Genomic DNA, 24,255 nt, shown 5'->3' with positions numbered 1-24,255 from the left:
ACAAGATGTGAGCGGGAGCTAGCGGCTGGCGGGGAAAGGCAGAAGCGGGAGTGGCACTTTACGGAACCGTACAGCCGTCTCTGTTTTTCCTCCAATCCATGAGCGAGTGCTTGTGTGTGTGTGTGTGTGTGTGCAAAGAGGCGGGGCGGGATGGTACGCAGCAGAGAGGAGGGCAATGATTAGCGGACACACAGACGCAGACGCGAGGGAGTGCAGAACGGGGACAGAGCCCACGCCATTCGATCCCGCAGTCAGACCCCTAAGATTGGACGTAGGAGGTAGAGGAAGGGGTCCAGGGCCTTGTGGCCGCCCGAGTGTTCCATACCGAACATATACGCACATGCGCACCCGCGTGGCTGGAGTGACCCTAAGACTTGCAAAGCATCCTCATCTTACCCCTTGTTTCGCCTGTTCGTCGCCTCCCTTCTTCTCAGGTGCTGCCAGAAGCGTCGCAGGTTGCATTCTTCTTTTCTTCGTGTGCGTTTCTCTGCCGTGCAACACGACTTACACCCCCCACGCTCCACACACGGCATGTCACACGCCCCATCGCCCGGTGCGAAGCAGCGCTCGACACGCGGTGCAGCAATGCGCCGACTCAGTCATCGGAGCGCTGCCCACCTCCCGCCCCGCAGGTCGCCACGTCGTGCATCCCTCGCGGCGGCACTCAGGCCCACACACCAGTAGGCAAGGCGAGTGCCGGGGGTGGGATACGCTCGAGCCGCGCCCACACCATGCCCATCACATGGACGGTACAGGCGTGTGCACGGTCGCGGGTCGCCCCGACGCAGCGCCATCCAGGGCCCGACCGCCAACATCCGCAGCAATACATCGCCCTGACCACCCCTACGCCGTAGATGCTTCGCCCTGCCACCACCAGAGGCTGTTCACCACTGGCAGGGAGAGAGAGAGAGGGGGACTGCTCGGCCTCCCAAGAGAGAAGGTGCGCGCTGGAGCCTGAGATGCCACGCACGGAGATGCCCCTCGTTATCGCGGAAGCGGCGCTGTACAGGAAGACAAAACGGATATGTTCAGGCGAGGGAAAACCGAGGTGGGAGGCGGTGTTTCGAGACACACTCCCGCCTGCAACAGCACACACTGACACTCATACAAACATACAAGCGAGGAGGATAGCAGCATGAACTACAACAGACGGATGAGCCTGCCCATCTGCATCACCGTCGCCCTAAGGTGGCAGGCAGCGCTCGAGATGCTGACGGACATCCGCAATAACACCCTTTACCCTTTCGTCATCGTAGATGGCGATTTGGTCGGTGAAGCTCGGATAGCGAAAGGCGTTTACCATCCGCGCTGATGACAACAAGAGCTCTCGCTCCTCTGCCGGATGCGCCACCGACGGGCCGAAGCGCACGTCAATCGGCGGAATCGTGACAAAGTGATAGTGCATAGCGCCTTCAAGGATGAGGATGGGCTGCGTTGGCATCGAAGCAATCACCCATGGGCGGAACTCGATGACAGTGCGGCAGCGAGGTGGCGAGCGCTCCATCCACATTGCGTGGCCGATGCCGAGCCCGTGCATGCCTACCACAATGTCCGCGTAGCGGCCCAGGTGATACTGTTGTGCAGCCGTGTGTTTTTCCAGGTATACCTCCTCCACACGGAACCCCGCCGCCCGCATCCACCCTGCATAGCGGGACGCATTAGCGATCACCCGGCTTGTGCGGTGCACGAATAGAGCTCGCGGCTTATACGAAAGAGACAATGCAGGAGCCGTAAGCGTTCCAATGCTCCACAACGTCGAGGTCGACGAAAGCAATGCGTGCTGCAACCGCAGCCGCTCCATCTCCTGCACGGACCGATTCACTCCGTACGGCGAAGCCCGGAACTGCCGTGCGGCCCAATCCTGAATACCGTACAGAATATCCCGCTCGAGCACGGGGAGACGGTGGGTGGTCACGAGGAGGCCGTCGCAGAAGCACAGAGTGGACACAGTGGCCGGAGACTGTCGCCGCGGCGGCGGCGGCGACGCCATCGTGGCCGTCGCGTTTGCCTCGAGCTCTGCACAATGACGGGATTGCGAGCGGAAAAGAAAGGAGCTGTTGTACGGAGACCCGCGGGCCAGCTCCGGCGACGAGAATGCGTTCGCCAACGCAGCGCTTAGCTCCATCTTCCCATGTGTGTCCCCGCGGCGGTCCATCCAGTTCGACTCTGGCTGATGCAGCAGCACCGTTTGCGTGGGGATGCGCAGCAGCACGCCGTCCTGCCAGGTTTGGTAGGCGCTGCGGAGCGCCTCAAGGGCGTCGGTGACGAGGTGAAAAAAGTGGGTGGCAATCCACGCTCCATTAAGAAGCACCGCCATCGCTGGCACAACCCGTACTGTGGCTTTAGAGGCGCGAGAAGACGGTCTGGAGAGCACATCATCTGTCAAAGGAAGAACTGTCAACCCAGCAGCCTGAAACTCGGCAATCCCGGCACGGATGCGCGCATCCGTCAGATAGATGCGGCCAGCGCGGAGGCACAAAGGGCTCCCAGTGGCGGCGTAGCTGGCGTTCGCCAAGTAGCGCGGCGAAACTGGAACGCGGAACGCGGACGCGTTCGACGCGCCCGCTTGCTGCCAGCTAGCTGTCCTCCATGAAGGATTCTCCGCGACGCGCGCCGCACAGTAGGCCAACAGCGCTTCTACACTGTTCTGACGCCCCTCAGACGCGCCACCGTCGAGCATGACGCCTTCAGGCCCGAACGCGTACGGCTGTGAGCGTGCAGCCGTTGAGGGCATCCGAGACATCAGCGCGTAAGCGACTTCGAGGGGGTCCTCGGCAGAGCGCTTGGCCGAGAAGACAAGCGCCTCTGTCAGCGGACAGCGGAAGCGACGACGGGCGTCGTCGTGCTCTTGCTGCTGGCGAAAGACCGCCACTTCATCGCTGTACCAGCCCCACCCCCACACTTGCGTCTGTAACAAGATCACACAAGAAATGAAGAAACAAATCGTGGACGCGACGAGAACACAAGAAAGACTTCGCGGACCGCGTAGTCCTCGGCGAGCGCGCCAAAGACGGTGGCGCAGTGAGCCACAGCTAAGCGCCCCAAGCACAGCTGCGGATGATGGTGGCTGATGATGCACGGGCGACAACTCCTCCGCTCCTCGCTTGCGAATCGCCTCCAGAGTCATCCGACTGGCTCAAGATCGGCAAACAAACTCGCTAATCCACGTCGTGAGTGTATGTGTCCGTGTGTGCAGTGGCATAGCCACAAACGTCAAGCTTATAGCAGTAAAGGGCGCCGCCACTGCCATTTAGCCCCACCGCCTCTTCGCCTGCAGCTGCCTTGGTAATCGACCAGTGACCATGATACCGCCCTGGAACGGAGAAAGGGAAGACAGGCGTGGAGTGTGTTACCAATAGGAAAAAGGAGATGACACGCGGAGCAAAGGTGCCTTGTGTTAACAACGCCCACACCCTTTTACGCGACGAGACAGCAGCGCGTCAGGATGCAGTCACTGGTCACCTCCCATGGATTCAACAGACCATCACCAAGCCAGTAGAGAAGGTGGTGCATTCCGCCACGAAGATACCGCCACTGGGCTGCCGTAGGACCAGCAGAAAGCATCAGTACGTGGAGCGGAGGACTTGTCGTGTCACGGAAATGAGCGAGAGACTCCGTCGTCGCGGTGCCAGATACCTCGCCGCCGTTGCTTGCTTGCTTGCTTACTTTTTGTGTCTGCACAACAGAGAGGGAAACACATGCGTCGGTGCGCCCCGGTCTGCGTATATGCCTTAGTTACTCGAAAGGGGAATGGAGAAAAGGGGGTGCGCGCTGTTCAACGTCGGCATCGAGACGGCACGTCAGATGCACCTCAGTATGCACAAACTCGGCCTGTACCGCAGGCACCTTTGTTCGTCGAGCCGCTACCGCCCGCCCCCCCCCCTTCACTTGCCATTAGCTTGCAGAGCGCTCGCAAACGCGTCATTCTTGGTCGAGGTCGTGCATGGCCATCCCAACGACATCCAACTGAATGATGTCCGTGCGGGCATTCAGCAGCATGCCCAAGTGCGGTGTCGTGCGGCCCATATCACCGTGCACAAACTCCTTCACATAGGTTCCAGCCTGAGTTTCGAGATCGAGCAGGAACCAATGCGTGTTGAGAGGCGTCAGCCTCATCGAGTGAATCAGCCGCGGCCGCCGATGCAGCGAGCGTCGGTGCAGCACACGCAGGGGCGTCTTCTGCTGGATCGGCAAGTCCCTCATAGCGTGAATGGTACGCACACGGGGATCGGTAGCCACGTCGTCGATGGCGCGGCTAGACCAGATGACGCAGCGATACCGCTTCACCTTGCTCTCCGAATGACGGGCGAGGCGGACGGTGATGTCCGCATCTGTGCGTCGCAGCTGACGCACTTCTACGCTGCCCTCGTAGCTGGAGCAAATGGAGGCCTCGAGGCGGCGCAAATCGTCCTCGGTGAAGCGCTCACGGATCGGCGAAACGAACTCCAGCACAAACGGCCGCCCTTCACCGAGCATCCGCACATCCACATCCTCGCGGCCGGCGCTGTGAAACTTGTAGCGATTGTAGCCGAAGACGAGGGTGGATGAGGCGACGGACGGGGTGACAGCCTGCCAGCGTGTGGCGTGGGCGCCGCGCTCTACCGCCAGGGGTGCAGCTGATGTCGATTCCCCTTCGTCGCTGGCGGGCAACGCCGGCGACTCCGCTGCCTCGGGAGGCAGCCCAGGCATATCCGGAAAGAAGAAAGGCAGCACCGGGTTTGCGATGACCTCCTGGAGAGAGAATGAGCCGATGCGCTGTCCATTCAGAAACCACGGAGACTGTGACATGTTGCGCATCATTTTGCGATAGCTTCCCATGAGGTAGATGTTCGTGTGATGCAGTCGGCAGGAGACCGTGGCTGCCTGCCGGGCAGTCGTTCGACAACCCTCTTGGCCTTCTTCTCTCGCGGCCGTCGCTGTCGCCGGCATCCATCCAGCCTTGGTAAGATACGGCACTGCGTAGTCGTAGATGACGCTGTACGGAAGCACCTCGGTAGAGCGGTTTCCGCAGTACGCAGCGGGCATGTGCCCATCGGTGATGAGGCCCTCCGTAGCGTGATGACGACAAAACACTTCTCCCACGAGGCTCTCGCTTGCCCCGCTGTAGCGGAACGCTTGCAGGGCGACGAGAGCAGGCCTGGTTCCACCTCGATCTGGAGCAGCCGCCCTAGAAGAGCTTGCCGACCCAGAAACAACGGCAGTCACCTCGGTTCGTGCGCACTTGACGACGGGCTCTCCTGCAGTGGCCTCCTTCCCCACCTCCCTCGCATGATCTGGCAGCGTCGCCCCAACGGCGTCGACATACACGGCGAGCCCAGGAAGCTGCGTGGTTCTCGAGATGGCTGCCGGCGACACGCTTGAGGCCGCTACATCGTCATGCGAGTACAACAGATAGGGAAGAATGCGTGCACGCAAGTCGCTCATGTAAAAGTCCTTGAAATTGCTCAGCTCCTCCTTCACAACCGACGACGGCGACGGTCTTTCCGTGCCTGTTCCTTTGAGGTCGAAGTAGCGGGTCGCCACAGCCAGCCACGTGAACGTGAAGCTGCGGTTAATGTTCACGTTGATGGTGATGGCCTCAGAATCGTAAAACGGGCTTGCTCGCACTGCAGCCGCCGCCAAAGGGGCATGAATGAGGTCGATGAACTGGTACAGTCCCATGCACGCAACGCACAGCCACGATACTGCGTATTTGGGAGCAGTATCACCGCCAAGCATACCATGCGCCGTGGAAGCTGCAGCTGTGGGCCCCACCACTTCAGGTGCGTCAACTGAACGTGGCGCTTGCAGACCGTCTGCTGTAGTGACAGTCGGTTGTAGGGCGCCGCGAAAGTAGCGACGCGCACTCCGAGGAGTCTCATGGACGAGAGTGAACAGTGGATGGTGGTCATCGTCCAGCGTCGGCAGTGTATCGTCGGAAAGGGCAGAGACGGCTCCTGATGCGAGAGAGGACGGAAGCTGCCCCATCGCTCGTGGAGGAGGGTAATCGAACAGCATTGACATTCGAAGAGCACACTGGTAGCATAGGGCATCTTTCGGCCAGGCAGTGCGGCCAGATGCCGCAGTCGCGGCGGCAGCAGACATGAAGATTGTCAGCGTGCCGAGAGAGAGAAACAGCGGCTTTTGCAATAAATCAGAGGGGCAAACATGCATGTCGTGTGTGTGCGCGTATGTTTTCATGTCGATAATGGGGAAACGTGACCACAAAAAAAAGGAGGTGCAAAGAGGAACACTGTGTGTGTGTGTGTGTGTGGGGGGGGGGGGGGGGGGTATGCCTGCGCGACACTGAAGACAGCAGCACAGCAGAGAACTCATGTCTGTGCGCCGATGCCAGTGCAGTTATGTTCTCCTGCATGTCTTCCGGGCACCTCTTGTCCCACCCGAGCGGCAACGCAACCATACCGCGAAAGCGGTCAGTGGCGTACCGAACTCTTTTGTTTGGGGTGCTGCCTTGCAGCGTACGAGGAAGAAGAGGGAAAAAGAGATTTTAAACCTCGTTATGATTCCCTTTGTGTTGTTTGGGTATTCACTCACGTTGCTCATAGACTCCTCCCCCCTATCGAGCTATGAGAGAGGGGGGACGTGGGATCCCACCCACCCACCCCCCTCACCTACCCTCTCCAAGATCGCAGCTGCCAAAGTGGGTTTTGATGGCTTCGCCGGGAGCGAGGAAGGGGCGGGCGGATTGAACACACGTTGCTTACACGCTGCTTTGGCAACGTCACCCTTCACATGGTTCTTTGTCACCGCCTTGCAATGTACTGCATTGCTGGCAATCCCGCCTTCTTCCCCGAACCCCCTCCCGGCGGCACACCTCTCGTACCATCGCAGCTGTGGTGACGGTCAGGAAAAAGGTAAGGCACTAGGGTACGGCGCTCCTGTAGCCCATCATCACCCACCGATACGCTTCTGTCATAGCACACAAACACAAGCGTGAGCGGTCATGTGCACGCAGACGTGTGCACATCACCCTATCGGTGTTGTCTGCCTCCTCCCCTTCTCCCTCAGTGTGGCGTGTTTACTCGAGCTTCACCAAATAAGGAGTAGACAAGCGCAGCTGTGCGTCGAAGACAGCGACCACACAGGTTAGCAACATTGCCGCAGGCGCGCGCGAGGGAGACACATAGAGAGAAAGTGTTTCGAGAGCGAGGAGAACAGGAGTGACACCACAGGTTGTCTGTACATGTGCTTCCCCCAGACACATGCACACGCATTCACGAGGAGTAGCATTCATCCCTTTCCAAGCAACAAAAGAAGCCAGCTACATTTGCTCTCTGTTCCGATACTGTGACACCCACACACATTGAGGCCCTCGTTTCACGTCGATAGAAAAGTTCAGCAAGGGGCACGCAAAGAACGCTATTTGGCAGCCACCCGATAGAGGAGAGAAATGCAGAGCCGGAGTTCCCGCGGCAGCTGCCGCTTCCCCCGAGGAAGAGTGCAGCATCTGACAAAAATACGTATCAGGAAAGCCTTCGATGATGGGGGAGAGAGAGAGGAAAAGGGAGGGGCTAAATATCATCACCGCGACGCAAACCTCTGCGCGCAAGACAAATGGAAAAGGGAAGCATAAATCGATGACGGTTGCAGAGCTGATCTTCACACGTCATTTTTCGCCTTTGGGTCTCACGAATGCATAGTTGGTTACCTGGTCAGTCTCTATTCTCCCGTGGACGCAGGAGCCTCAGACAATGCACGGCGCGTCGCAGCCGCATCCGTGTCGCCGCCACCATTACTGTGGCGGCTGGATGGGATCGTGACAAAGGTGACAATACGGCCAGCGAAGTCGTGCCGGTGCACAAAACGGCAATACAAAAACGACACAAGAAATGAGGCGCCGACGACGGCGGCGCACAAAATAACCGTTAATTTTTCCTGCAAGAGAGAAACAATGGTGAGGGCAACAGACGACGCCAAGGCCACGCCCATCATGAGGTGCAGTCGCCAACCGTCGAATGGAATTCGGAAGGGTCGCGGCAGATACGGGTACAGTTGGCGAAAGCGGTAAAACGAGATCAAGATTACAACAACCCGAATGCCATAAAGGCACTGATCCACCAGCACCAAAGAACCGAAGCCTAGCACCGTCGAGAAGAGTCCAGTGAGGACTGTGTTGAAGGTCAGTGTCCAGTGGTACGTGCCGAATCGCTTGTTGCGCCGCGACAACCACACCCCGACCTTTCCTGGAAAGGCCTCTGTGAGCGCCATCCCCGAAATGATGCATGTAGTAGTGCACAGTGCCGAGAGTGTCAGCCCAAACGCCGAGAGAACGCCGCCCACCACGGTAAAAAGCTTGAGAGCGTTACCGCCCACCTGGTACGATACCTCCGCCCAGTAGCCAGTCTTCCACTTCGACATATCCAATGGCTCTCTCGATACGCTGGCGCCTGCGATGATGGGGGGTACGTAGGTGATGACCGCAAGCCCAATAAGCGGGATGAGAGATCCGATTATGGTACGCTGCGGGTCCTCGACCTCTTCCACGACTGTCCCAGCCTGCTCAAGTCCAGAGAGGCACCACGAGGCGGTGGAGATAAACCTAGTCCAATCGACGGATGCCGGGATGTAGGCTACAGCTGGCCAGTTCACGTAAAAGCCCGTGCGCAGCTGTTGCAGAAGATACATGAGCACAAACGGGGACACCGTCAGCACGGTCAGCACCACACTCGCCACGCCAACCGCTTCCACACCCAGCATGTTCAGGGAGTACGTGAAGAGCAGCATTCCCAGTCGCAGAAACTTCTCCCCCGTATCACTGCAGTGGATGGATGTGCACAAATACTCGGAGAACATTGTCGGATAGAGAGCATTGTCAACGGCGATGTAGATGAGCGACATGATTGCCATGGAGAGATACACACACCGGTGAAACGACAGTTTGATCCACATGAGGAAGCCGGCGTTGGACGGCACCGCGGCTGCCAGCTCTGCCACAACCAGCACTATTGGAGCCCCCATTATCACAGGAATGACAACAATCGAGACGATAGTTAAGAGCACACCGCCGCCCATCACCGCTTCTTCGATTCCGTAGGCTCCGCTGATGGTAAATGTATACATCAACCCCGTTAGAAGCAAGGTGGAGAGTGCCCTACGCTGCGGCAGCGCCGTCTGTGACAACGGCGAGTCTTGTACCTGTCCATTGTCTCTCCTCACAACGCTAACCGAAGAGTCGCCGATACTGCCGGTCGTGGCTGGGTATCCCCCTTTGACACCACCACTGCTCAAGTTCCCGTTCGGACAGGGTGATGTATCGGCGGATAATTCGACAGAGGCGAGTTGGTACCCGTTCGGTAGTGCAGGGCAGTGCAGATGACTACGAGGCGGATGCTCATAGAGCTGCCAAACTATCTGACTGGGGTCATATTTGCTCATTCACCGAAGGAACACGAAAGGAAACGCGGGAGAAAGTACAAGAACACCACACCGCAGGAAGACAAAGGAAATAAGAAGAAACACACACAAGGGCGTGATTACGGGCAGTGCCTACGTGATAAAGATTCAGTAACACAAGAAAAACGGAAACCCTCGTTCGCCGACAGTCGACAGCGGCGCACGTGAAAGAGGACGAAGCTGACAGCAACGAAAAGAGTAGAAGTTCCGAAAAGCAAATGTGTGTTGCCTCTCTCTCCCTCTCTCTTTGTGTGCAGGTTCGCCTTGCTCTCGCAAGCTGTGGCAAATGAAAGAAGGGGGAAGGGAAATCGGACTCAATCTAGCCAGTGCACGGTGGGCTCAGCAACACTACCTTGCAACAGCCACCCTCACCTTCACACAAGGAAAGGTCAACCAAGAGAAACAGGGAAAGGAGACATACAAGGAGCGAAAGGATGAGCGTAGAGTGGTTCTCGTCGACGAGGGTGAGCGCGGCTTCTGCCTATTCGGTGTTGTCGCGTTACGCCAAGAAAAGCACGTCCTCGGTCGTCGATAGAGGCCAAGATGAGAGCCGCCTGCAGCACACAATAGAGGCACCGCAGCTAGCGCAGTGTGCAAAAGAGATACGAGGTAGCTTGTAGTCGCGGATGTGATGAATTCACTTCGTGAAACGCAAGAGGTACACGGCGAGACACAACATCTCTGAGAGGGCACGTTGCGTGAAAAGCATAAACACCATGTGGAGGTGTACGGAGACAAAGGTGAGAAAACAAAGCAGAGCCGGTAATTGCTCGAGGGTAGAGGAAGAACATCAGGTTGAGTCAACCCGAAAAAACATCGCGCTGATACTACTTCAAGCGAAAATCTCTCTCGCATCCAATTCGATCCTCCCGCCCCCCCCCCTCAACTTGACGGGCACGCCTCATTGGACGTAGCCCATTGTGGTTTTCGCCTCGGCGAGGATAGGGAAAGGAAGCATGAGCAAAAACGCAGTCGCCTTGCTCGTATGGCGCGTGTGGTCCCATGCATGACTTCGCCTAAGCAGACGTACAGATGTGCTGTCCTTTGTACGAAATTGATAGCGTCTTTGTGTGGTTCCTGATGACCTACCCCTACACGTAATGTAATGCGGGACCTCGCTCTGCAGCCTCTTCCCCTGCTGTCCCCTCCGTTTCCGAGGAGGAAGACGGGGGGCGACGGGTTTGCGCATTCAACCCTGCGCGCCGTGAATGTTCCCACTAAACATTAGAAGCAAAAGACGAACGGAAAAGACAGTTTCTCACGTTTTCTTTCGGTTTTCTGCTGTGTGTGTGTGTGTGTGTGTGTGTGTGTGTGTGTGTCTCCTGTTTGCTAGCATACTACAAAAGAGAGGAAACCGAATAATATTGATGATCAGCTGCAAGAACACAGGGAAACAGAGTGCAGTGAGTGAAACAGGGCTCGCAAGAAACGCTTGATGCGCTCAACGACGCCTGTACAATTTCTAGTCGAAAGAGACCTATTACTCTTCTCTTTCTATTCGGGATCGACCGCAGGTGTGTGAAACTGTGTGTGTGATGGTGTATAGGATGCTGCGCTACGCACCTCTGAGCAGCTTTGTCGGGCGCTCCCGGTTCCTTTTCCCCTACAGCAAACGCACTAGGCATTGATGGCGAGGAAGGTGAGCACGGCAGCTTGCGCAAGGGTGAAAAAAAAAACGCATCATCAGTGTCATCGCGATGAGCTGCGCCGCGAGAGCAAGTACGAGAGCAAGCCTCGTGCTTCTCTTCATGTTGCCGTTTCTCTATGCATCTTTCGTTGTCTGCTGCCTAGTTCCTTGACTACGCCTTCCTCTGTGAAGTGTTCCGCGGCCTCCGCCCCCTCCTCCTTTCCTCTCCAGTCCAAGGAAAGGAGGCGGAAAAGAAAAACAGACATAACCGAAAAAAAAAGTGGTCGCACTGGCTGAGAGTGAAACGTATGCGCGCTGCTCACGCGGAATAAGACGAGGCCAGAAATAAGGAGGGGGGGGGTAAATATGAGATGAAGAAATGAAAAAACGCTTCGCGGAAATCCTCCCTCACCCCCCCCATTCCCCGCCAAGTGTACATGGTGCGTGCAGCGCACCACGACACGGACCACAGATCGGGGAAGGGGAAACAAGCAGAACGCGGAGAGAACACATGACGAAACGCTGGTCTATGAATGACGACGTTCGAGGTCGCATTCATGTTCTCGTGTAAAGCCCGCACGCGCAGTCGCATGTTCCGGTGACGCGCACGCACACGAAGGGATTTTTCTTCTTCGTGTGCGTTTCTCTGCCGTGCAACACGACTTACACCCCCCACGCTCCACACACGGCATGTCACACGCCCCATCGCGCGGTGCGAAGCAGCGCTCGACACGCGGTGCAGCAATGCGCCGACTCAGTCATCGGAGCGCTGCCCACCTCCCGCCCCGCAGGTCGCCACGTCGTGCATCCCTCGCGGCGGCACTCAGGCCCACACACCAGTAGGCAAGGCGAGTGCCGGGGGTGGGATACGCTCGAGCCGCGCCCATACCCTGCCCATCACATGGGCGGTACAGGCGTGTGCACGGTCGCGGGTCGCCCCGACGCAGCGCCATCCAGGGCCCGACCGCCAACATCCGCAGCGATACATCGCCCTGACCACCCCTACGCCGTAGATGCTTCGCCCTGCCACCACCAGAGGCTGTTCACCACTGGCAGGGAGAGAGAGAGAAAGGGGGGGAGGGGGACTGCTCGGCCTCCCAAGAGAGAAGGTGCGCGCTGGACCCTGAGATGCCACGCACGGATATGCTCTCCCGCGTCATCAGGGCGCACACGAAAAAAGGCGAGAAGAAAAACGAGCAGGTTACACAGTTCATGCGTTGAGGGAAGGAGGAATAGTGAGGTGCATATGAAGAATATACACACACACACGCATACGCAAAGCCAAACAAAATGATAATAAAACAAGTGACCGGCGCAAGTGGGTGCATCTACTTCCATCTTCGTCCCCTTCTCTCTGCATACCCCTCTGCATGTCGCACAAGCCACGCGCGCAACCAATGTTGGCTGTCCACAACTTCATCGCTTCTCCCTTTTAAGAAAACATGTCTGCGGCGAGTATAATTGCAGAGCATTCACGCCCACCGCTAGAAAGGGAATGAAAAAGAGGTGCCGTAGGTGCAGACATAAAGGGCTGGCAACGAGCGGCACCCCGCTCCCGTTTTAACCACGTTGCCTGTCATCTCAAACGACTGTTGCGCACTCGGAGACTGACAGTCATCAGTGGTGCTCCACGGCCGTACGAGCCGCCGAGCGAGCCCGACAGATAACCTCAGTGCACCATCTGCGCGGCCGACACGTGGTGAGCAATTAGTGCCACGTACGTCCCTCGCACCCTTTGCGTTCCCCTTGTATAACTCTACGAGGGCAGTTAACCTCCAAAACGAGAGGCACGTGCGCGTCGTCTCATGATTGGCGACGGGAAACAGCAGAGATGAGTGGCGCGGCGACGTGGGTGGGGGAAGTAAAGAAAGACTCAGAGAGGACAGTACCTTTGAGAAACAATCAAAAAAAATGAAAAACGAATATAGAGCGAAGAGGGCCTGCAAAGGAAAGGAGAAAAAGAAAAAGGAAATGCCCAACGGCAGTGCGCGTGCACAACCACGGGGAGACGTCAGTGTTGCGACGCCACCGTCACGTCCTTCACGAATGGATGGCTTCTCAGTTGGCGGCATGTTGGGCGCTTGACTGGGTTCTCCGTGAGACACTGCTCCAAAAAGCTACGGAATTCACTTGAGACACTCACCTCGTCCGGTATGTCAAGGATTGGCCCAAAGCCCTTGTACTGGTCGCGGAACACTTGGCTTGTGCAACTGGCACCACCGGTGGCCCTCGAGCCAGGAGCGCTGCTGGCGTGAAATCTGGCACGCGGCTTACCGTCGCTGTCGGCATGCAGAGGGTTGTCCGTCCCAGTCGGGTAACAAGAACCAGAAGCTCCATATGCGTCGTTGACGTGCACGTCGACTAGACTCCGCAATGTGAACTTTCGACGGTACCCGTTCAGGATCATACTGGGATACTGTCGCTCCAGTGGCCTCCAAGGCAGCGTTCCCGTTGCCATGTGGAACGCCGTGATGCCGAGCGACCATACATCGTTGCTTGTCAGTGTCCCCAGCCCCAGGCAGCTCTCTGGGGACATGTACATAACTGTACCCCTCTCCGAGAAAATATTCTGCTGCTGTTTCCTTTCGGTGGCAAGATCCCGCAGAACGTCTTCGATGGGTGTAGCCGGGGCAATATCGGTCAAGTCAATGATTTGATACTTGAACTCAGCGTAGTAGGCACTAGAGTCGTCGAAGATGAGAATGTTGTGTGGTTTTACGTCGTTGTGAACGCAGTTGTGGTCCTCGTGAACGCACTGGAGCGCCGACAGTATCTCCGCCATGCACCGCTTGATTTCCGGCTCTGGAAATGGGCCACTGCGCCTCAGCACATCTGCAACACTCCCTGTGACACTGCGCGCCAACACTATGTGCGCGTACACCATCGCCTTCTCTGCACCGCGGAAGCCAGCTAGGCGTGGCATGTACGTGCCTGCGTAGTAGCTGTGCACTATTCCAGGATGTACCATATTCAAGCGCAGATTCACCGCCAGCTCGTACAAGTTGCGCAGCCTTCTATTTTTCGCATTGTAAGTGACCTCCTTGATTGCGACCGGAACCTTGGCGAGGCACACCTCGCTGCCGTCCATCATGTCCGTGACAACCATCCACCCCTCGTAAACCAACGCGGTCGCACCGCGGCCGAGGTACAAGCCACCAGTATCGATGTACACCCGTTTCCCGGCAAAGATGCCGCATTCCCAGTGGCCGTTGAGGTGGGGAAAAAGCGAAACATCACGCTCCCTGTTTGTGAGAGCAGCGTGAGAGTTGGCCTGCATGTCTGTGCTCTGCTTGCTTCGCTCCTTCGCGGCGTTCTCGGACAAGTACCCCAGACCACTTGTGTTGGAGCTACTCTCCGCCTCTACGTGCAACATGGAGCAGAATGAGACGTCCGAATTGTCGTCCATCAAAGGTATGAAGAGGGGTAGATCTTCACTGCTACCACGGCTGATGGTGGCATCCGCTATTGGCCGTCCAACAGGCTCCTCCCTCTCTGCGTTCGCTGCGCTCCCAAGGGCGCAATCGTGGTGGCTTGTGTCATCGCACGGCTGCGAAGCGGGCACTTGTGTCGATTCGTCAGGCCCACGGATGGCAGCATCTATGAGGCGGGCCAGATGGCAGATGGCAAGCAGACTTTTGTACCGACACTCCTCAAAGACCGTGTACACAGAGGGGTCCATGTTTGCCAGCCTCTGCTTCTGCCTCTCCAAGGGCGGCACCGCAGAAACTCCTACAAAGGCAGTCGGCATGGTGGCCCATCCAGCCCTGTCACTATCTCGCTTGTTTGCACCTATTTGTGTAGACGTTTCCTTCGCTCCACCACACTTGCTTCACCACATTCAGTGAGACCAGGAAAGAAATCAAGCACGCGAGAAGAACGCAAGATAGACCTTGGCGAATGTGGTGCCATCAATGTAAACTCAAGCGTCTGTGCGGATGTAGAACAAAGAAAAACAGCAGAAAAGGAGGGCTGAGCACACACACACACACACACAGAAAAAAAAAGAAAACAACAAGAGAATCAGTTGATGCGTTTTTACACCTTTTGCTTCTCTGTTCGTTTTCGTTTTCGTCTCTGAAAAGGGTGCAGAGAGGAAAAAGACGTCTAGATGTGAAAAAGCAGCGGCGCGCACCGGAGAAAATGCATATATGCGTGTATAGAATAACAGAGAGAGAGCGTGGGGCAGATAAGATGAAAGTTAGAACATCCTCGCCGTCTGGCTACCACCTTTTTCTGCCCTGCATCGTGTAAGAAGTGCACTGCGGGAGAGAGAGAGAGAGCGTGGTACTCAAGGGCGATGTGCACACGTGCATGCATTTTCATAAGGGCATGCACGTGGAAGAGCGGCGTGAACCAGCTTTGGTCGTTCTTTGCAAGTCTTGGTCAACCAACAGTGGCGTCCCATCGCCACAGCGCGGTGTAAAGGGAGGCCCGCTCCCATCATCTGCGCCGTGACGTGCGTCAGCGCCAGGCGTTTGATTACTCTGTCACCGGGAGCCCGGCGGCCGTGACAACTCGCGAACTTCCGCGGTCGCAAGGTTGAAGCGCAGGGTTTCTCTCCCGCCGCACCTGCGTCGCAAGTACTCTGCAGTGGCGGGTGTCAGGCCGCCCGCCACGACGACTAGAGGCTCGGTGGGAGAGGGCGTGTGCAACTGATATTTGCCACCGCACCGAAGCGAAGAATGACTGTGTTGTCCTCCCCAAGAAACATTAGTCCGCTCCGTCATCCTCGAAAGATCATATTATCACGACGCTGTCTTCCAGGCCAGAAGGAGCGCGATCCAGAGCATCCCTGGCGGCCCACTCGCCATAGGGAACAACACATCTCGGAAGACAGGTGGCGCCTCGTTTCTCTTTGTTTTTCGCTCTGACTCGGCCACTCCACGCTGGATCCCTTTTGGGGGATCAACATCACCGCCTGTTACGCAACGCCTCCTTGTGTTGCGCCGTGGCGCACCGCGTCAAGATCTACCATTTGCAGAACGATATTCCTGACGAACCCGTTCTGTGACGCACGGAGGCGGGTCGTTCTCCCGAAGCGCGGGGCTCACCGCTTATATGCCACGCGGTGCACTCCTCACGCCCTCTTTGGGCCGCCAAAAGGCGGCGTGGCGTTCGCTGCTTATCGGTGGCGGGTTGGGCGTGTCACCCCACTTGATCGCCAGTGGGGCTGGGGCACCTTTGTCGGCGCTGGCGAAGCCCCATGCCAAAAACACATCGAGAGGCAGGTGTCAGCGCTGTGTTTCTGTTCGTGCGTGCCTTCGTGTACGCATGTGGATCGCGAGAAGTGCTGAGCGGCGCGCGGAGATACGGAAAATGTTTTTTTTCTCTAAGGGAGGAACATGCGACAGAAGAGGGCTAGAGCGCCCTCTGGCATGACGAGGAATATGCAAGGAGGCGTTCAACGTGGACGAGTCGTACTTTCAAAGAGAAAATAGGATCACCAGAAACGGTAAAGGCAAACACATGGAGGCTCCACCTCATGAACAAAAAAAAAGAATAAAAGCGGTAATACCAGAGCCGCGGGACAGGGAGGGTAAGAAGAGGAGAACAGCAGTAAACACCGTACAACAGTCTCAAAGGACTGGAGCAAAAGGGAGCTTATCAGAGGCTATAGTGTAACACGTAGAAAAGAGCAAACCAAAGAGCGGGAGACAAATCAGGGGGAGAAACTAGGCGAGCGTAACGACACGGCACCCTCAGCGTCGCCGCGTGCTGTACCATCGTGAACACATACGCGAACCAGTGCAAGCAATGGGAGGCAGCGAATAAAAATTGTGAGAGAAAAAGGACAGTGGGTGAAGTGCTGATGTGTGGGGGGGAGAAAAAGGTGGGCGGAACGACAAAATGGAAGGGGCAACTAAGCGGTGATAAACGAAGAGATCACAAAGTGTGCCTACTGAGGTTTGCACGAGTAGCTGGAAGAAGAGCCCATACGTGTGTCGTTGTATGCTTTCGCCTGTGTGTGTGTGTGTGTGTGTGTGTGTGTCAAGAAAGAAGTGGGTAGAGCTAAAGTGACGCTCAATCCACTGGGACACAACCGCACATGTGTGAAAAAGAAGAAGCTACGACGGCGCCAAAGACACGGGAGAAACAGAAACGGAGAGAAAGGTGACAAAAAGAGGGACAGTTGTCATACACCCCCTCCCACCCACCCACCCACACACACACACACATATATATATATATCAGCTGGTGAGGGACATCATATGGACTCTCACTCCTTCGCGTTACACGAAGGAGAGCAAGCGCATTTGAGAGGGAAAAAGGTGAGTTGTACATTTTCCACCGAGCACCCTACAATGCCGTAAGCGCACACATAGGAAAGGGTTGATGGGCCAATCAAATGCTCTTCGTCTGTTTCTTTGATTATTCTTGCTTGTTGTTTGCATATTACCTGTCACGCGAAGAGCATACCGCTAACGGGGAAAAGGAAAAGAAGATGGGGGTATGGAGAGCTAGCATGACAGAACCAGGTACCAGCCGCTATAAATGTGCTAAGCAGTTCTAGGCGAAAGTGAAAAGCAGGCCTCCAGCTCTTCTCCCACTTGCATGATGTAAGTGAGTGCAAACTATTGGATGGTACAAAATCGTAGCGGCCCTTGTCTCCTTTTTCGTTCTCCTTGATGTAGTCCACACCTCTGAGCGTAACTGTTTCACTCAACAAGCGTGAGCTAGGAGAGCGTACTAATCGAACCAGCGCCGGCCACCAGACATGTTCGGCACCGTCCAGCCGTCTTGGTACTGCCACAAATGGTGCGGGGTGCCACCGGCATTACCGAAGAAAAAGTGGTGTGGCGTTCCCGGCGGTACTTCCTTCATAAACGGGTGTGGAAGGCCAAAGAGCATATCATACGCTACGCAGAATACAAAGAAGGCCACGGACGAGCGGTAGAAGAGCCACTCAAACGGGATTTGAAACGGCCAGCCGAGGGCATGCTTGGTTACATAAAACCCGCCTGCGGTAGGCGCCAAGCTAATTTGCTTCTGATGCTCGCGGTACGGAAATGTGCGCCTCGGCACCCCATACGGGTAAAGCTCCCTCACGCTGAAGCCACTCCGCCTCGTCAGCGTAGAGCGAAGCATGCTGGGGCGAACGTACTATACTAGAGATGAATAAAAGCGACTAATGGGATAGAAACGTACAGCATCACATTATGAACGATACTGAGTCTTGTGTGCTGTGGCACGTGTGGTTTGCTTTTGCGTGTATAATCAATGTAATGAGGCGTACATAGAGGGGCAAGGATAGAGAGAGGGGGTCATAATATACAACAGGACAAAGGTGCCCGAGGAAACAGAGTTTTCACTCACCACCCATTGCTACTCGTTCCATGACTGGCACGCGTACGCATCGTCGTCTGACGAGATACGAGTACCGCATGCGAAAATATCGACTCAAGTCGGCCCGGCCCCTCGTAAGCTACTCAAGGGAGTGTGTGTTTTGCCGCTGCGTACGTTATTTTGACATTGGTTGTAACGCAGATAAGCGGACTCACCAGGGTCCTCCCCACTTCGTATGTGCGAGGGTGTCGCCGCATCGCCAAGCTTCGCCTTCGCATCAAGGCGAAGCCCATAGGGCACCACTAGGCGCACCATTGGGGAAAATGAAACCCTCAGCGCCATGTAACACGCTCCAAAGAACAAAACGGTATTTTACATCTGTACATGTGCGCAGACGAAGGGCGCATACGCGACATCATGCCGCGGATCTCGCCATGTCTTTCAACTTCTGCAGCTCATTTAACCGAATAGCCAGTACGCTGTTGAAGGTGTCCATGTTTTCGAGCGGCGGCGCTTCCCCCTCCTCGATGAGGCCCGGTCTCTTTGCCACGATCTCCTGTGCGAGCTTCAGATGCTTCTCCGCCCTGTTGATGTTCTTGCGCAAAAGTGCGCAAATGCCGATGTTCAGCACCACGGTCGCATCCGCCGTGAGTATCTTTGCCTCCGGGCTGCGGTCTAGCAGCACAGTAAAATCGCCTTCAGCCAGCTTCAACAGCTTCGCTGCCTTCTGCGCTTCCTCCTCCTCCTCAATTCGCTGGCGCACCTCGGCCTTCACCTCCTTGAGAGTTGTCGCGCTGCCAGGGACTCGACGATTAGTCGATGAGGCCGCTTCTGTCATGTGTTGGGTTGAGCTGCCATGCACTGCCTTCGCCGAGTCGGCAGATGCCTCCGGCGCGTCGCTGTCAGAACTCCCTTCGCTCTCCTCTCGACTCAGAATTGACCTCTCTGCCATGCGCAACGCTGTGCACCCACGGCGAAACCTCGCGTAGGCATAGTCTTCACTACTTTCGAGCGCCTTTCCGTAGCACTCGATCGCCTTCTCCAAATGGCCTTGCACCTCGTACGCCTTGCCCAAGTTTGCCATGGCGTAGTAGTTTGCCTCGTTGAGGCGGACCGCGGCGCTAAAGTCACGCACGCAGGACTCAAAATGAACGGAGCGCAAGCGCAACCCCGGTACGCTGCTCTGCAGAACACAAAGACCGCGCATGTTGTACGCATGATCGTTTTCTGGATCTAGCGAGATAATGCTAGTATTGTCTTCGATGGCGTGCAGGTAATCGTGCAAGGTTTGGAAGCAGTTTGCGCGCCATTCAAGAGCCTGCACGTTTGTTGGCTCCAAGTCCAGCGCGTGAGAGTAGCACTCGATCGCTTCCTTGTACATTCCCTGCATTCGGCTCCACTGCCCGAGCAGGAAGAACGCAAGCGAGCTTGCGTCGCATGCCTCAATGGCAGCATCCAGTGCCGTCTTGGCCTTGGTGAAGTTCGGCTCCGCGCTACGACCTGTCGGTTCTAGATATCCTCGGGCCTCAGCACATTTTTCGTAGCATTCCCTCATACGCGCCTCGAGCAGCTGCCTTTCCTTCTTGGCCTTTGCCCTCTGAGCCTTTGCCGAGGACTTGGACAAACCTTTCGGAGGCATGGCGACGTGCTGCCGGACTGTGTGAAAGAGCTATTCGATGCGCAGTGCGCGGGAGAAAACGAAAAAATAAAAGCGCTCGGCTTCAGTGAAAACGCTCCGGCGATGTAGAGGACTAGATACGCAAGACACCAGACGGTCGTAATTCTCACCCCAAGGGCAAATGATGTGTAAAGCACAAGAGGAAGCGGAAGCAAGTAGTTGAAAAGTGGTCCGGTGAAGTAGTAAGAGAAGCTTATGTGACACATCCTCTTCCCTCCATTTCGTGCTACCGCAGCGAATGAGCTGCACGGACTCACACCTCCGAGCTTACCAAAGCTGCGGCAAGAACTTGCTGAAGGCTGGTTTGAAGGGATGAAAGTATCTGGACAATCGCACGTCGATCGCCATGACGCGCAGCAGCGTCGTCGCATTTGCGCCTGCTACTTTGTACGCTTTGCTTCGCTTTCTAGAAAAGGGTTACTTAATCTTGTAGGTTTAAATAAACAAGGAAAAACGGTGATGGTGTGAATAGTGAGGACGCACGGCACAACACGGCGGAGAAAGTTGAACAATGCGTGCCAGTGTTTAGTATTCATTTGATAATTAAGAGCGTGCGGCCGCAAAATTCAGCGAATCTGCGTGCTAGCTCCTCTTTTCAAGTAACTCTTAAGTAAGCCTTCTCGAGTCCTCACTCCAGATTAAAGAAAAACAATTATCAATCAGAGCGTACCTCACAGACTTCCGTAACGAGAACAAAAGAAGAGAGAACCAGTCACACAAAAAAAAGGTGGAGAGCTGAAAAAGGGAAAAAAGCTACTGTAAGACATAGGGTTCAGTGGTATGTGTTCTGAAGGAGAGAAGGACCAAGAATAAAAGCAAAGCAAGCCGTCTTGCGTAACTGGACCCCCGCCGCCGCGCTTTGATCATCAGCGGCGAACGAACAAAGCAAAAAAAAAGTCAAAGCAGCAACCCCCTCCCCCTCCCCCCGAGCGGATGGCGTTCAACACTTCAAGCAGTATCTGATTTGCGTGCAGGCGAGAACGGTGCCAGCTCGTTGCTCTCTTTCTTGAATGCAAATGTTCGCCGTGCGCACAGATACTCTTTCTCATCCGCGGAAGGAACTTTGGTCCAGCTGGGATCCTTCTCAATCAGCTCGCGAAACGTCAAGTAAGCCTCGGACACTGCATGAAGCCCATACTCCGCGGCCACTGCTATCAAGAAATCAATGGGAATGACGTTTACGTCACGCATTGGTCCGTTGTTGGTGGTGAACTGGAAAGTGTGACCGATACGCGGAACAGAGTCGACAGACCATCCCGCCTTCATGATGCTGTTTGCGTACTTCTTTCCCTTCGCAAAAAGAACGCTAGCGTCGATAAACATACCGAGGAAGGTACCACCAGGAACCAGGGCGTTTGCGATGCTGCCCAAAAAATGACGCGCCTTTTCCTCGCTGTAAAACGCGTGGTGAAGCCCAGCGAAACAGTTGATGACATGAAACTGTCGGGGGTGGATTTTCACAATGGTGCTCATCCAAAAGTCGTCGGAAAATACATCGCCGCAGATGACGTCGTAGCGTGCCTCAGTTGGCATTTCCTTTGAGCTGGAAATTACGCTCGTTGTCGCATCAACCACGCTGCGCTTCAGATCGATGCCCACGTAGCGCAAGGTCTTGTTGCGCATCCACTTTCGCACAACAGACCCGCCACAACACAAATCCAAAACATCGTTCGACGGCGTCTTCGGATTCATCAGATCGATCAAGAGAGATACACATCGGGTGGTCACCTGCTGTGTGAAAGTCGCGTTTGGCGGTGGTGGGACGTGATAGCCGATTTCAGCGTCCGTGTTGAAGGTTGAAAACGCCCTCCAGCACTCTTCACAGTAGAAAAGATTGCTGGTGCCGTCCAGCATGCCCAGCGCAAAAGCACGCCCGCAGTACATGCAGTCGCCGTGGCCCGTCTCGATCCAGCAGCTCTTGCACCAGTACGCATTGTGCCTACTATTCCGCCTCCCCACGTCGTTCACCTTGTGGCATCGCTCGCACTGATAAGAAGGCGCCTTCAAAAGCCACAGCATCTCCTCCTGCGTCACGCCAGGGCTATGAACAAGCTCATCCACGTGGTCAAATGAGTCTGCCTCGCAGTTTTCGGCGGCGTCAAAGTCCTGCAAAACATCCCACCAGTGAGCCCCATCGTCGGCACGGCGAAGCAGACATTCTACAATTGAACCCACAGCCAGCGTGGGGTACGCCTCCCTCTGATAATCTGCGAATTCGCCTTCGTAGGGGATGATTACCCTCTTGTGGACGCTGTTGGAAGAGACCCCAAGGTAAGCACGGTCAAAACCCTCGTTCATTTCATTTGCGACCACAACTTTTTCGACCGAAAAACGCACAGTGAGGGACGTTGGAGGGAGCCAGACGAACGTGGGGAATACCGAATCGTCATCGGGCTGTATCGATGGAGTAAACACGAGGCCCATATTACTGTGATCGAAGACTGGGGTATCGACGAGTTTCTTGGAGGAATCTAACGGAAGACATTCTGCTTTAAGAATAACAATGTGCGCAGGATGGGCGTGCGGCCATGTGCTTTCATCCTCAATTCCAACACTGTTCAGCATACGCATGCGCTCAGCAAATGGGATGCCTTTGGTCTCTTTGCCTTTGAAAAGCAAAACGTCGTCTATGATGATGCGATAATCCAAGCTGCTTCGATAGGAAGGGGAAACCGTGCCCTTGAACACACAACTGATCACGGGATCTACGGCTCCACCAAAACAAAGGGGAAGGCCAAAGACGCTGTGATGGGCAACGTCAAACCCGAAAATGTTGCCCTTTGCATCCGTTCCAACGACAACAGGCGTTCCCACAGCTTTTCTGTGAACCGTGTACGTGCCTCGCGCAAAACTGTCTGCAGCGTCCGCAAATGACATGCGCGTCAACATCTCAACTGGAGAAAGATGTTTTTGAGCACGTTGCCATAGCTCCACTGCGCTAGCGGCTGATGCCCAAGCCCAGCACGGCAGAACTTTCTTTACATGCGAAGGAACGCCCCCGTAATATGTGTGATTTGTGTCAAGTGACAAATCTGCGGCCAGCATTGCATCAAGATTGCTGCACACATAAAACGGCGCCCTTTTGTTGCTACTCAGCAACTCTCTCGTCGCCGCATCGAGAGAGGAGGTGGAAAATGAAACTCCAATGACGCTGGCGCTACAATCATCGCACAAAAGTCCAATATACCAAATTATGTCCCAAATCGGAATGGCAACTGGGTTCTCGCTCGCTGCCGGGTCAACATGCAGGTGCAAAACGTGAATTCGGTCCCACTTTACATCTCCGTTGAGTATCTCCAAGAGTTGAGTCTCGACGTCGCGCAGCGCCTTCCACGCCTCGAAAAAATCGTCTGCCCGATACTTCATTTTCAGTGAAAAATTGGCGCGCCGATCCTTTATTGCACTAAGCTTTGCCTCCTCACCGAAAGTGATCATGACGCCTAGCTGCAAATGAGGACTGCAGAGGTACGGCACCACCGATTTCATGCGCACAATCCGCGCAACGGAGACAGGAGACTCAGACATGATGTCCCGAACCACCACCTCTAACGATTCAGGTGAAGTGCACGCTGCAAAAAAATAGTGTCGGTATGTCCCGTTCGTCTGACTTCCACCCATCCCGACCACCGACCGACTGTAGCCGATTGCTGACACGCTAGCATTTTCCGAAACAGCCGCAAAAAATGCTTCCCAGGCGTTTGCCAGAAAAATGGCGACGTCACCGTTGAATTCCGTTGGCAAATCTAGGTGCACCAGAAGACCGCGAGAATCATTTAAATGTGCGACAGCAGTGAGTTCCGTGTAAAGCGTCAAGATAGACCGTGAAAGCAAAAACCCCGACGAAACATGCTCTTCGTCACCATTTGACGGGATATTGTTCGACACCATAAACTGCCCGTTAAGAAAGTACTGTAGTGAGTCGTCATCCACTCCACCACGTTCGGCATAGAGATACTTAAGTGACAAAAGTGATGAAATGCTGTTCAAGTACCGATCCTCTTGAAGCACGCTCATTTTTCTCTCCACCGGAACGCTCAGTCGGTATCGGTACCAGCCAATCGTATGGAAGCTCGGAGGGATCCCTTCAATCACCCCCGGCGGAACGAACGCTTTCGCATTGACGTTTAGCATGTTGGTTTCTTTGACAGGGAAAAAAGAGCAGCACTGTTGATTGCATTCTCATCAAATGGCAACATGTGGTTTCAGTAAAAGAGAGGAAATTGAGTTGAATGTGAGAGAGAAAGCATTCCATTTTGTTTCTTCGCAGCGGCAA

At 55.5% G+C, this 24,255-nt stretch overlaps 7 protein-coding genes across 7 annotated transcripts; all 7 read right to left on the bottom strand.

Moving 5' to 3' along the window:
• Positions 1-1,183: 1,183 nt before the first annotated feature.
• Positions 1,184-3,127, bottom strand: LMJF_11_0540 (conserved hypothetical protein; the record flags this gene model as incomplete). Its single annotated transcript, XM_001681470.1, has 1 exon — positions 1,184-3,127. The coding sequence occupies one exon, from the start codon at positions 3,125-3,127 to the stop codon at positions 1,184-1,186; it is 1,944 nt and encodes a 647-aa protein (XP_001681522.1).
• Positions 3,128-3,921: 794 nt separating this feature from the next.
• Positions 3,922-6,084, bottom strand: LMJF_11_0530 (conserved hypothetical protein; the record flags this gene model as incomplete). Its single annotated transcript, XM_001681469.1, has 1 exon — positions 3,922-6,084. The coding sequence occupies one exon, from the start codon at positions 6,082-6,084 to the stop codon at positions 3,922-3,924; it is 2,163 nt and encodes a 720-aa protein (XP_001681521.1).
• Positions 6,085-7,659: 1,575 nt separating this feature from the next.
• AAT15 (putative amino acid permease/transporter) lies at positions 7,660-9,060 on the bottom strand (the record flags this gene model as incomplete). Its single annotated transcript, XM_001681468.1, has 1 exon — positions 7,660-9,060. One exon carries the CDS (start codon positions 9,058-9,060, stop codon positions 7,660-7,662), a length of 1,401 nt encoding a protein of 466 aa, XP_001681520.1.
• A 3,971-nt stretch (positions 9,061-13,031) lies between these two features.
• Positions 13,032-14,768, bottom strand: LMJF_11_0510 (putative protein kinase; the record flags this gene model as incomplete). The annotated part of the gene is made up of 1 exon (XM_001681467.1): positions 13,032-14,768. The coding sequence occupies one exon, from the start codon at positions 14,766-14,768 to the stop codon at positions 13,032-13,034; it is 1,737 nt and encodes a 578-aa protein (XP_001681519.1).
• A 2,939-nt stretch (positions 14,769-17,707) lies between these two features.
• Positions 17,708-18,106, bottom strand: LMJF_11_0500 (conserved hypothetical protein; the record flags this gene model as incomplete). Its single annotated transcript, XM_001681466.1, has 1 exon — positions 17,708-18,106. One exon carries the CDS (start codon positions 18,104-18,106, stop codon positions 17,708-17,710), a length of 399 nt encoding a protein of 132 aa, XP_001681518.1.
• Positions 18,107-18,719: 613 nt separating this feature from the next.
• Positions 18,720-19,943, bottom strand: LMJF_11_0490 (tetratricopeptide repeat (TPR) protein; the record flags this gene model as incomplete). The annotated part of the gene is made up of 1 exon (XM_001681465.1): positions 18,720-19,943. One exon carries the CDS (start codon positions 19,941-19,943, stop codon positions 18,720-18,722), a length of 1,224 nt encoding a protein of 407 aa, XP_001681517.1.
• Positions 19,944-20,930: 987 nt separating this feature from the next.
• Positions 20,931-24,113, bottom strand: LMJF_11_0480 (conserved hypothetical protein; the record flags this gene model as incomplete). The annotated part of the gene is made up of 1 exon (XM_001681464.1): positions 20,931-24,113. One exon carries the CDS (start codon positions 24,111-24,113, stop codon positions 20,931-20,933), a length of 3,183 nt encoding a protein of 1,060 aa, XP_001681516.1.
• Positions 24,114-24,255: the final 142 nt, after the last annotated feature.

The sequence above is a fragment of the Leishmania major genome, chromosome 11 (assembly GCF_000002725.2).
Source record: "Leishmania major strain Friedlin complete genome, chromosome 11".
NCBI lineage: Eukaryota > Euglenozoa > Kinetoplastea > Trypanosomatida > Trypanosomatidae > Leishmania > Leishmania major.
The sequence above is the reverse complement of the archived record's forward strand: the minus strand, read 5'-3'. Positions and strand labels throughout refer to the sequence as shown.